Source organism: Oreochromis niloticus, linkage group LG14, assembly GCF_001858045.2.
Source record: "Oreochromis niloticus isolate F11D_XX linkage group LG14, O_niloticus_UMD_NMBU, whole genome shotgun sequence".
NCBI classification, from domain to species: Eukaryota; Metazoa; Chordata; class Actinopteri; order Cichliformes; family Cichlidae; genus Oreochromis; species Oreochromis niloticus.
Genome location: NC_031979.2, coordinates 8,815,395 through 8,828,846, shown reverse-complemented (window position 1 = coordinate 8,828,846; position 13,452 = coordinate 8,815,395). Strand labels below are relative to the sequence as shown.

Below are 13,452 nucleotides of genomic sequence, written 5' to 3'. Positions count from 1 at the left end.
TACATACATCGGTCGGCGCCCTGCAAAGTATGCAGTCGCTGTGAGATCACTCTGTGCGCTCTCAACAAGATATAAAGCACGCAGTACCACAACTAAACAGAACCACAGCTATAGAGTGAGATTTTTTGACAAAAATAAAATTTAGCGTTTAGCTGCTTTTGAAATAGGAATAAAGTCTTACATGGATAATATTTCTTCAACCCCTGGCATTTAACGAAACAACAGAAAATGAGAAGCTTTAACAAGTTAATATAAAATACAGCAATGGATGCTTAGATGCTCTCGCTAAGCATCCGTTGCAAATACACATTAGTACTAACAAAAATATATTTTAAATAGCAAATGAGGGAGGGATGCTTGTTAACTCAAGTTTTCCTACCTGGATGCTGGGTTGGCGGCTAACAGTTTTAGGTGAGTTCTTGTCCACAGCAGCAGCAGCCTGACCGGATTTTTCGGAAACAGCTCCACCGCTTTTCCCTTTATGTTTCCATTGGCTTCCTCAGTGACTCAATATACAGGGAGTGCAGAATTATTAGGCAAATGAGTATTTTGTCCACATCATCCTCTTCATGCATGTTGTCTTACTCCAAGCTGTATAGGCTCGAAAGCCTACTACCAATTAAGCATATTAGGTGATGTGCATCTCTGTAATGAGAAGGGGTGTGGTCTAATGACATCAACACCCTATATCAGGTGTGCATAATTATTAGGCAACTTCCTTTCCTTTGGCAAAATGGGTCAAAAGAAGGACTTGCCAGGCTCAGAAAAGTCAAAAATAGTGAGATATCTTGCAGAGGGATGCAGCAGTCTTAAAATTGCAAAGCTTCTGAAGCGTGATCATCGAACAATCAAGCGTTTCATTCAAAATAGTCAACAGGGTCGCAAGAAGCGTGTGGAAAAACCAAGGCGCAAAATAACTGCCCATGAACTGAGAAAAGTCAAGCGTGCAGCTGCCAAGATGCCACTTGCCACCAGTTTAGCCATATTTCAGAGCTGCAACATCACTGGAGTGCCCAAAAGCACAAGGTGTGCAATACTCAGAGACATGGCCAAGGTAAGAAAGGCTGAAAGACGACCACCACTGAACAAGACACACAAGCTGAAACGTCAAGACTGGGCCAAGAAATATCTCAAGACTGATTTTTCTAAGGTTTTATGGACTGATGAAATGAGAGTGAGTCTTGATGGGCCAGATGGATGGGCCCGTGGCTGGATTGGTAAAGGGCAGAGAGCTCCAGTCCGACTCAGACGCCAGCAAGGTGGAGGTGGAGTACTGGTTTGGGCTGGTATCATCAAAGATGAGCTTGTGGGGCCTTTTTGGGTTGAGGATGGAGTCAAGCTCAACTCCCAGTCCTACTGCCAGTTTCTGGAAGACACCTTCTTCAAGCAGTGGTACAGGAAGAAGTCTGCATCCTTCAAGAAAAACATGATTTTCATGCAGGACAATGCTCCATCACACGCGTCCAAGTACTCCACAGCGTGGCTGGCAAGAAAGGGTATAAAAGAAGAAAAACTAATGACATGGCCTCCTTGTTCACCTGATCTGAACCCCATTGAGAACCTGTGGTCCATCATCAAATGTGAGATTTACAAGGAGGGAAAACAGTACACCTCTCTGAACAGTGTCTGGGAGGCTGTGGTTGCTGCTGCACACAATGTTGATGGTGAACAGATCAAAACACTGACAGAATCCATGGATGGCAGGCTTTTGAGTGTCCTTGCAAAGAAAGGTGGCTATATTGGTCGCTGATTTGTTTTTGTTTTGTTTTTGAATGTCAGAAATGTATATTTGTGAATGTGGAGATGTTATATTGGTTTCACTGGTAAAAATAAATAATTGAAATGGGTATATATTTGTTTTTTGTTAAGTTGCCTAATAATTATGCACAGTAATAGTCACCTGCACACACAGATATCCCCCTAAAATAGCTAAAACTAAAAACAAACTAAAAACTACTTCCAAAAACATTCAGCTTTGATATTAATGAGTTTTTTGGGTTCATTGAGAACATGGTTGTTGTTCAATAATAAAATTATTCCTCAAAAATACAACTTGCCTAATAATTCTGCCCTCCCTGTAAAATATCAGTCTTGCTGTGAAGAGCAACTCTCCGCTTCATAAAGAGGCTTTATCGCAGCTGGGGACATGGAAACTCACAATGCATTGAGCATCACCGGAGTTAAGGTGCTAGCTTACTCATAACAGGAAGCTATAAAGATATTACCTGATGAAACTTCAGTCAAACTTGCTCTGGCTTGCTACATTCTCGTTTTCTTACGATTCGACATTTATATATCTCAGTGTTTTTTTTTCTTCTAAAACAAGATCAGTCTTAAAAAAAAATGGAGAACAGGTTTCTTTAAAAAACAAACAAACAAACAAAACAGTTATAACTTCCTAGGACCTGGCATCCACGTACGTGGACATCACATTTTGGGTTGTCTTGACCAAAATACAACATTTTGCTCTACAAAGCCCTTTTATCCACTTACGAGGACATTACTGCCACTGTTCTATCATAATTTACAACACATGTCCACATATGTGGATCTCATTTTTCTCAGAAACAAAAATCAGGTAAAAAATAAAAAATCAGGTAATTCTTTGTTTTTACATTCATCAGGTTCCAATCAGCCCAAATAGCAAAGAGAAAATGAAAATGCGTCACATGAAATGTCCACACGTACACGGGTATTTTTGAAAACGGAGATTTTCCGTTTTCGTTTTAAAAAATAATCCCGTCCACACGTAAACACAGAAATGAAGGAAAACGCTGCTAGGAACATGCCAAAGCAACAGGTGGCGATATATTCCTAACCGTGTAGAAATGTTGGCCAATCAGAAGTCTAGAAGCCTCGGTGGGAAATAGTAAACAAAGATGGGGCATAGAAGCAGAACCGAGTTGTATGTGTGGAGGGACAGTAACTGTGTGTGTATATGTAAGCATTTAAACACTGCAGAGAGTACAATTAACAGTAACAGTATTGTAGAAATTCATTTCACCGAAACAATAACGTGGCGCACGGTGTGACGTCAAAAAAGGCGCACACCTTTGACGCTGCGTTTTCTCCGTTTTCCTCGTCCACACGTAAATGCAAAAACGGAGTTTTCGAAAATATCCACCCTGGCAGGCGTTTTTAAAAATCTCCGTTTTCAGTGACCGAAAACGCCGTTTACGTGTGGACGAAAGGTGCAAACGCATAGAAAAATCTGCGTTTTCAAAAATACCCGGGCACGTGTGGACGTTAGGAGTTTAAGATTTATTTTGTTCAGCGGAGATGCTTCTACTCGGCAGCCATCTTGGAATCCCCCTCGCCCTGACTGTTTTGTTACCATGGATACAGCTTTACAACGGCAGGACATTGCACGTGACATTCCGTGTTACGTCACAAACACCCTACCGCTGTTAGACGCGTTCGTTTTTGAGACGTCACTTTGAAGGATTACAGCTTTCGGTGCATCAACTGCATTTTTGTCTGCTTAAATAGGCAAAAATTATAACTTTACAGGATAGCTGAACGGAAATCAACGCTTTATAGAAATGAATGTAAGTACAAGCTTCTTTTTACTTCTCTAAACATACGTTTCACATCTCAAATTCATAAAGAGAAAAAGTAGATGTTAAAAGTAAAAACAGATAAAGGGTGTTTTAATGTAAAAATAACTGAGATATGAAGACAGCTCATCGCTTTTGATGTTTTCATGCTTTCTGTTGTTGTTATGGCATAAAGTTAAAATACTTTGGTTTTAAACAAACATTGTAGGATTAGATGTGTGGTGGTGTAATGTGGTTTAGTTTACCACAATAAAATTGTAAATCTATTTTTGTAAAATTGTTTTTAGACATTTCAAGTCAACTAAGCTTTTTTTCCCTTTAATATAATTGTCTCCAATTTTTAGAGAAAGACGGACACTCTTTCTCGAATTGATGAGATTCTTAGGCCTGTGAAAGACCTAGAAAAACGGATCCGTGACCGGATTTTCAATGGTCACTCTGAAACTCCCGAGGAACACAGGCCTATCCCCTTTGCTTCGTGTCCTCCATCATCTTCTCGTCCTCACAGGATTAGTCCGATTGCAGCGAGGTTAAAAAGCTACAGAGAAACAGGTCAGTGCTTAAATCGATGTAATGATGAGTCAGACATTTAAACTCTTAAGACTTTTAAGCAGCTGTTGTGTGAGAGAGAAACCCTCCAACCAGAGTTTACACATTGCTAAAACACATTTAATGTTAAGGTGTTGCCATGGTAAAATAGCTATAGAGGTCAAAAGTTTGACATTTCAGCTTCATTTTTTGTCCAGCCTGTGATTTGGTTTTATTTGAATACAAATTTTGTGATGAACTGAAAACTTGTACTTTAATTTAATAAACACATACATGGTTTGCTTTCCCTTTAAAGTGGACATTTGTCTTGTTCATTCTCAGCTGCAAACAAACAGAAATGTGAGTAATAAATATTTCATGATCTAATCTGTGCAGACAAAGAAGTCACTGGTGGTGTCAGGCTGGTGACACCCTTTAGAGAAACACCCAGGGACAGCTTGCATTCACTTGGTGAATTTTTTGGGGAGGTGCAGCCACAGCGGGAATTGAGCTCGGCATCTTCATCGAGCTCTGATGGAAGTTCAGTAACATCGCGAGACAGTTACACTCCTGAGGAGTTCAGGGCAATCCCATTTGTGAAGACCCCCCCTCCTCCACCATTCACTCCGTGTCCTCCATCATCCTCTCGACCTCACAGAAGTCACATTCCAGTGAGGACAAAAAACTACAGAGAAACAGGTCAGTTCTTATATCGACGCACTAAAGAGTCAGAATGTCAGACATTTAAACCCTTCAGACTTTTAAGCAGCTGTTGTGTGAGAGATAAACCCTCCAACCAGAGTTTACACATTGCTAAAACACATTTAATGTTCAGGTGTTGCCATGGTAAAATATCTATAGAGGTCGAAAGTTTGACATTTCAGCTTCACTTTTTATCCAGCCTGTGATTTGGTTTTATTTGAATACAAATTTTGTAATGAACTGAAAACTTGTACTTTAATAAACACATACATGGTTTGCTCTCCCCTTTAAAGTGGACTTTTGTCTTGTTCATTCTCAGCTGCAAACAAACAGAAATGTGAGTATTGAATATTTCATGATCTAATCTGTGCAGACAAAGAAGTCGCCAGTGGTGTCAGGCTGGTGACAGCCCAACATATGGTTTGGACATTGGATCAAGCAATGAAAAAAATTGTTGATGCCTACCTGCCCCAAACCAGTCCTCCTCTTCCAGCTCCCCGAGCTGGGGCTCCAGCAAGGGTTGTAGCTCTGACCTCTGCTCCAGCTCCAGCTCCACCAGCTCCAGCTCCACCAGCTCCAGCTCCACCAGCTCCAGCTCCTCCAGCTCCAGAAAGTAGAAAACCTCGAAGGGTTGTTAAACACCCTCCAGAGGTTGACTTTAAAGGGCTTATCACAGGGTACCTCGTCTCAATTGATGAAAAGTTAGGGGAGGAGCTTCAGCCAGTCTCGAATCCTTCAGAGACTGTCAAGCTGAGCCTCAGCCTGCTGAGTCAGGATGACTGGTAAAATGATTTTCTTCTGTTAGCATTAATTATTTTCAATTTAATGTGAGGATATGAGTTTTAAAACTATTTGATCTTCCTACAGGCAGAAAAAGATACAGGGGCTACGATACATCCGCACCCTGGCGCGGCATCACCAAGATGAGTTGGAGTTATTAAACCTCCGTAAAGTTTGTTTGGTGGTGACACAAGAGGTATACCAGCTGTTTTTCTCTACATCTGTGTTTTTGCCACTCTCTTCTGTCCATGTTTGCCCTGTCTCATGCAGTTTTGTAACAGGTTTGATTTCTAACTGCTTAAATTTCCTCTGATTCTTTAGATTAAAAACAATCGCTCTTGTGTGTCCTGTGCGGCACTGGACACCGTGGTATATTTGTGTGTTCACCTCAAAGAGAGGATGGACAGAGCAGCTGATTTAACCTGTGAGAGTCTACTCCAGGTGTTTGCAAGGGCAAATGCCAATGAGTTCATTCAGCAACATGCCCACGAAGCTCTGACAGCTCTGGTTCATCATTGTAGCCCGAGTCGCTTTATAACTAGCCTGGAGATCCATGGTTTGAAGTAAGTTCACACCTGTGAAGAGTATCTGTGACCCCAGCATCACAATCAGATCAGGTGAAAAACAAACACGCTGAATGGATTTGTCTGTGTTTTTTTTCCTCAGACATAAGAGCGCTCTCGTGAGAGCTAGTGCCGCACTGGGGCTTCTTATGATCAATGAATTCATGGGAGCGGAGAAAGTTCTGTCTGCAGGACAGACTTTCACCAAATACTTCCTGTTGGCTGTCAGTTTAGTGTGTCAGGATGCTTCCTCTGAAGTCAAGTCAGTGTGAACTTTTAACAATTATAGGCTGATATTTCTATTTTGACTTTCTTTTGATAAATTCTCTGCATTTACTTAGAAACTAAAGTGCTGATTAACAATGCTTCTCTCTGCAGAGCTCATGGAAAGGCCATCCTAAAAGACCTGGTCAAACAGAAGAACTTCAAAAAGATGTGGGTAGAAAGCGTCTCGCATAAATCCCGCTGTGAGGTGGAAGGAAGACTCAGAGACGTATTTCAGAAATAGACACAGGTAAGCCACACAGCATACACGAGCAGCCTTCAAATTAAGTAACCACTTTGAAGGCTGCTCATTTCTGTGTGGCATTTTCAGAAATTTCCCACATCACGTCTGCTTCAGGTAAGTATGTATTTCATTTAAATATTTAATATAACATTTACAGTAATTAAATATTTAATATGCATAAAAAACACTCACTTATTCACCAACCGGTCGAGGCAGATGGCCGCCCTCCCTGAGCCTGGTTCTGCCAGAGGTTTCTTCCTGTTAAAAGGGAGTTTTTCCTCTCCACAGTCGCTCATAGGGATCAATTGGGTACAATAACTTTGTTGCTTTTTGGTCCGTCACATTGATCAAAAAGCAACATGTTCTTAATAGAGTGGCAAGTGAGTGTTTTACATTTTCCATCTGTGAACGGTAGCTTCTACCACTCATTTATTAATTTGGCACAAAATAAAGAAACTTTAAAAAACAACAAATGTTCTTGTCTGTCTTCAAGTTATTTTCAATAAACAAATTCAATGAATCAAATTGCATTCAGAGTTATTCTTGTATTTCCTCACGTAATATAGTCAGTAGTCTAAAGTGCAATATGTCAGCTACGAATAATATCTTTGTATTGTTGTTGTGGAAAAATAATGTAAACATTGAAACCAAGCTGATTTTCTGAGATTTATTGAAAGAAATTTCAAACCTCTGCAAATGGATCAATAAAGCACAAACAGGGTTTGTACCAGCATTGACAAAAAGGCACAATTATAGCAGCTGTGGATACAATCTTGTCTATTCAGTGGTTGGGAGTGAAATTCTCACCTTCATGGAGGCACCAGCTTCATAATTAAGTGTGTCATCAAGAGCAGGTATTTAAGGAGCGGCTGTGGCAGCAGCCAAACTAACTGCTGTTTCCCTTTCAAGCTGCCTAGTTTGTCCTGGAGTTCAGCCTTCAAGTTCATTCTTCCCTCCCTTAATTGAATTTACTTATTTGTAAGCTACATGTATGCTCACTAACAAAGCTAAATGAGCTAAATCTAACGGTGCTCTTTAAATTTGATGAAAAGCTAGTTCACTTTCTTTTCTCATCAGTCCTCTTGATTGTGTCTTGTAGCAGGTTTTTGGCTTTAACACATCAAAGATCTGTTGGGTTGAGTTGGCCATAAGGCTTGTCAAAGTTTCATGTTGGTGGCTTTTTGGGAAAAACAGTCCTGACAAAGTCAATCAGCCCCTCTTCCCAAACATTAATGGATGATGCATGCATGAATACTCACCAAACATCATCCATAAAAAAGGATCTTTGGCTTTTAAAGGATTCCTTCAAAAGCAAATATTTCATTTCCTCACTTGGACCATGACTATATTTGGGACAGTGTAACATCATGCCTGGAGTGATGAAGGTAAACTGGTTTTATGCTGCTAGTCTTGCTGCACAGTATATTTATTTCCTAATGTTCTGCACAGTTTTCATGACAAATGCCCACATTTTGTTCTGATGTGCACTAACTGGTGTATGTTCTGAATCACTGTCAAGACATTTATTTTAAATGACACTTCTTCAGCTAAGAGTCTAAGGGTAGAAACACACAGACGCTGCAGTTTTTACTTGCAAGGGCGATCACAGAGCGCTCACACCAGAGTGGGGGCTCTATGATCTGCTCTGTTTTTGCACTTCTCTTTATTTATACACAAGGAAAATGAATACATTTGTTCAGTGACATGAGCATGTGCGTATGTGATTTTGTGTGTGTGTGTGTGTGTGTGAGAGGTCAAAACTGCTTGTTTAACTTCTTACCATTGCTGTGGGAAGATTCAGATAAAAATAAAGAACAATCAGTTGTGTTCTAGTGCAAGAACACAACACAGCCGGGGGGGTCTGCTTTGTTGTTGTTTATTCAGATCTCTTTTCACACAATACTCTTGTTGCTTCTGAGCCTCTCGTTTTACTAAAGGTGATGATGGAGCAGCGAGACTGAACCAGTGGCTGGCTAACATGAGAAGGAAGGAGTGGAGACCTGCACAAACATCATGTCTTTGAAGTGCTCACTTTGAAACAGAATGCTTTCTAAGAGTGAAAGTTTAAGAAACTCTAACTAATATTTAACATGCCCACTCTCCTTTCCCCCCATTTGTACAAATTTAGGGAGCACAGCAGTTGCAGCCATTTTAAGGTTTTTTGTTTTATTTTGTTTTCTCAGGCGAGGTCATCTGTCAGAGGGGCAAGAGGCAATATTTTGGTAAGTACTGACACAGAGGTAAGTGACTCAAAGGTAAGAGGTAAGTGAAGCAAAGGTGAAGCACAGCAACTGATTTTCTTACTTGTTTAGCAGGACGGTGAAAGAGAGAACTGCTGAGAATGATCCAAGAGGCTGATTGTGACCTTTTGCAGGGTTTTAAGATGAGCAGAGAGGCAGGAGGGGCAACGGGCTGGAAGGAGTGGGTTTGTTGTATTGGAAACATGAAACATCGGGTGGATGTGAAGGAATGAAGGTAGCTTGAGTTTTCACAAGAGAAGGGCAGATGTTGTAGTCGATTTTATGAGGTCCAATGAGGCATGGTGCATGCCAAAGATTTTTAAGGGTATGTCCTTAGCTGAGAGCCATACCTTTTTTCCCAGGCTCGTAGTCCAGGACAGAGGACCTAATCCGCCAGCTCCGTTGTACGTGATGCTGAATGGATGGCATGGTGAGGTTGGCTTAGATGGATTGGAAGAGTGGTGGTTGGCGCGTGGGGCGATCGTGGCTCAACAGTTGGCAGTTTGTCTTGTAATCGGAAGGCTGCCGGTTCGAGCCCCGGCTCCGACAGTCTCGGTCATTGTGTCCTTTGGTAAGACACTTCACCTACTGGTGGTCGCGGTGGCGACAGTGTCTGGCAGCCTCGCCTCTGTCAGTGTGTCCCAGGGCAGCTGTGGCTACAATGTAGCTGCCATCACCAGTGTGTGAGTGACTGAATGTAGTGTAAAGCGCTTTGGGGTCCTTAGGGACTAAGTAAAGTGCTATACAAGTACAGGCCATATACCATTTTACCCTAGAAATCCTTCAAAGGGAGATAGGCCTGTAGTGGAGGAGGGGAGAGAGTTAAAGTTAGGTACACAAATATTTGGACAGAGACAATTGTTTTTTCTAATTTTGTTCTGTATTTTACCACAATGAATTTTAAATGAAACATCTCAGATGCAGTTGAAGTGCAGACTCTCAGCTTTATTTTAGTTTAGTGAACTAAAAGATTACATAAATATATGAGGAACCAAGGACTTTTTAACACAAACACATCATTTCAGGGGCTCAAAAGAATTTGGACAAAATTAATAAAACAATGTTCTTTTCTAATACTTCATTGAAATACCATTGCTGGCAACAACAGCCTGAAGTCTTGAACTCATAGATTTCACTAGATGCTGAGTTTCCTCCTTTTTTTAATGCTTTGCCAGGCCTTTACTGCAGCGGCTTTCAGTTGCTGTTTGTTTGAGGGCATTTCTGTCCACAGTTTAGTCTTCAGCAGGTGAAACGCATGCTCAGTCAGGTTAAGATCAGGTGACTGACTTGGTAATTCAAGAATATTCCACTTCATTGCTTTAATAAACTGCCAGGTTACTTTGCCTATATGTTTTGGGTCATTGCCTGTAAGAGCCAAAGTCAATGTTTATGTTTTGTTTATTTGTTATGGTGGCACAGGTGAACAGCTTTACCTGCATCTCAGGTGATTGCATGGGGGTGTGGTCACAGTCTATTTACCTGATCTCGGTGTTCGCAGCAGGTGTGTTGGGTGAGTGGTTTGTGGGCAAACTTTTCTGTTGACCGTCATTTTTTGGCACACCAGTTAATCCATGCGCTATTAGTAAATTGATTGAAAGCGCTAATGTCTGTTTTTGTTTTGTTCTTAAAATAAATGCGCAAAGTACAAGTACGACTCATTATGGATTATTGGAGGCGCGTCACAGGGACACAACCAACTCAGCCAGTCGCGGCTTTATTTGTGGATGAAAGTCGCGACATTGCCCCTCTAAATTATGAAACCCCACCCAATCAATTTGACTGCATTTAGCTAGATTTGAGCAGATAGTATGTCTCTGAACACCTCAGAATTAATTTAGCTGCTTCTGTCCTGTCCTGTGTCACATCATCATCAATAAACACTAAGTCTCTGGGCCACTGGCAGCCATGCCCACACTGCCTCTCAGGAATACCAAAGTGTAGATATTTCCACTCCTAATATTGTAGCCGTTTCTCTTTTGGGTTTTTTCTGTTTTGGCTTCTTAAGCATGGCTTGTTTCACCTGCATGGAGAGCTCTTTTGACCCCATGTTGTCTATTCACAGCAAAACCTTCTAAATGCAAGCACCACACCTCAAATTGACTCTAGAGGGGGATCGCTGTACCTCCTGTGCACCTCGATCACTGCTGCAGGGTTTGGAGGCAGACGAAATCAGCCCTCCTTCACATTGCTCAACACAACCACCGCCTTGCTGACAAAAGGGGGTCCTCGGCTCTGTTTCACAGTAGGTCAGAGGTTCTGGCTGTCCTCTAGGGACGTTGCTTTGAAGTGCATGTCTAAGAAACCGGCTCCCTGATTCTCAGGTCCTTAGATTGAAAACATCATCAGTCCTGTTGCTGTACGGTCAAAGTTGCCTGCTGCCGAGATCCATTCCACTTTCCATGTTTTTCAGTTTAAGCCAGTCTCTTTTAGTCCTCTGTCCTGTTTAATCTTTTCGTGTGTGTTGAAAATAAACATTTTAATATTCTTATTGCTTTTCTGGGTCTGCTTTCTGGGTCCAATTTGAGCCTCGGTTATGATAAATACCATATGTCAAGGGAAGTGTTTGTACTCCTGGTGCTTCATGGAACCTGACATGACAGAAGGTTTATCCTGTGTGGGATAAAAGGTTCAGTTGAGTGATAGCTGTTGGATAGAAGCTGTTCTTTCATCTGGCAGTGGGTAAATTCAGTAACCTGTGCCGTTTAGCAGAGGGGGAGAAACTGGAGAGTTTCTCTGTCTGCTGCTGAGCTGTTCCCAAACCAGACAGTTATTCAGTACAACAGGATGCTTTATATTGAGAGTAGAAATGCTCTAATAGATTTGCAGACAGGTGGGCCTTCTTCAGTATTCTGAAGAAATAAAGTCTCTGTTGTGCCTGTTTTATACGAGGAGCGCCGTTTGTTGTCCATTTAACGACCTTATTGATGGCGACTCCCAGAAATATAAAGCTAGCACCCCCTCATCCTCCTCACCTCCAGATTCCAGTGGCCTGAGCGCCCCTCTCTGTCGCCTGAAATCAATGACTTCTTTTGGCTTTTTAATATTTAGTGAAAGGTTTTTATAAGAGCACCAATCAGATACTGACTTGATGTCAGATGTTTTTTTATATTATTATTTTGTGGACATCAGATATCTGATATCAGCAGAGATGGGAAATAAAAACCTAAAAACATTCAAGGTTAAGCAGTGATACTTTTTTCTGTTAAAAATCAACACTTTGTGAGTTTTTATTTCAAATAATAGCGGATGAGCTTCATCGCCATATTCTACCAGTAGGTGGTAGTAATGCATCATCATTTGAATGTACTAATAACAGAGTTGCAGCAACTGAAGATACATAATTTAAACAATTATTCACCACATTTATTTATTTAAATTGTATAATCTAACTAAGTGAACTTAACTTTTATACTTCTTTAAAAAAATCTAAATATATTTTCCTATCAAATGTGTCTAACTGCTTTTCCCCAGATCAAACTCTGGTAATTGGTGATTCTGTTCTGAGACATGTGAAGTTAGAGACACCAGCAACCATGGCCAATTGTCCTCCAGGGGCCAGAGAAGGTGACATTGAGGGAAATTTAAAACTGCTGGCTCAGGGTAAACGTAAATTCAGTAAAATTATAATTCACATCGGCAGTAATGATACCCGGTTACATCGATTGGAGGTCATCGAAATGATTATTGAATCGGTGTGGAACTTTGGAAACAATATTGGAGTCTGTAGTTTTCACTGGTCACCTCCCCAGTCAGACCAGGAGTGACATGTTTAGCCGCATGTTCTCCTTGCTGGCTGAGTGGTGTCCAAAAAACGATGTGGGCTTCATAGATAATTGGGAAACTTTCCAGAGGAAACCCGGTCTTGTTAGGAGAGACAAGATTCCTTAGATGGAGCAGCTCTCATTTCTAGAAATTTGGCCAAATTTATTAAGTACGTATTAAAAACATGACTATCCAGAGTTGGGACCAAGAAGCAAACTTGCAGTCTTACATGCCTCTCATCTCTGCCTCTCATCTCTCCTCCCTGCAAAACACCGACTTAAATGAGTCAAAACCCCGGAGTCATACTAACTATAAGAATCCTTGAAGCACAGGCCAAGTGCTATGAGATTGACTCTAAGATCACAACCTGATTAAAAACAGAATCTAACATAAACATTCTTGAGATTACGGGATGGCAAAAAATGTACTTTAAACCAAGATCTTCTTGTGTGATTGGGACAGTAAAGTCCCATAAGAAAGAATAGGCGTACCTGTGTAAGAACAGGTATCACTGCTATGGTATCACTGAGCAGGTATCACTGCTAAAAATCATATTCTTTGATGATCACATTACAAGTGTTACATCTGTTTTTTGTTTTTTTCATGTTGGACTGAACATGGTACCGCCTGGACCTAAAATATCAGGGCTGATTTTTTTGTCCCATACCAGGCCTGCAGCCCTCTGTTAAGAAATCATGTTCTGATCTCATTTCCACATTGATACAACCGTGATGAGTTTTTTTTATTGTGCTTTCATTGAATCCTTTTGATCTTTATTTAGGGTCATTGTTTGGATACTTATCTGTAAAAAA

General features: G+C 41.0%; 1 protein-coding gene across 2 annotated transcripts; it reads left to right on the top strand.

The window, feature by feature from the left end:
- The first annotated feature begins 3,135 nt into the window (after window positions 1-3,135).
- LOC106098519 (TOG array regulator of axonemal microtubules protein 2) lies at window positions 3,136-7,111 on the top strand. Of its 2 annotated transcripts, XM_025898249.1 has the most exons (9): window positions 3,142-3,548; window positions 3,902-4,109; window positions 4,482-4,784; window positions 5,161-5,569; window positions 5,655-5,763; window positions 5,889-6,130; window positions 6,234-6,392; window positions 6,509-6,644; window positions 6,726-7,111. In XM_025898249.1, the coding sequence occupies exons 1-8, from the start codon at window positions 3,543-3,545 to the stop codon at window positions 6,636-6,638; spliced, it is 1,566 nt and encodes a 521-aa protein (XP_025754034.1). In that variant the 5' UTR covers window positions 3,142-3,542; the 3' UTR covers window positions 6,639-6,644; window positions 6,726-7,111. The 2 variants fall into 2 exon arrangements, with proteins under 2 accessions (XP_025754035.1, XP_025754034.1); XM_025898250.1 differs by lacking the exon at window positions 4,482-4,784 and having other exon boundaries at window positions 3,136-3,548.
- Window positions 7,112-13,452: the final 6,341 nt, after the last annotated feature.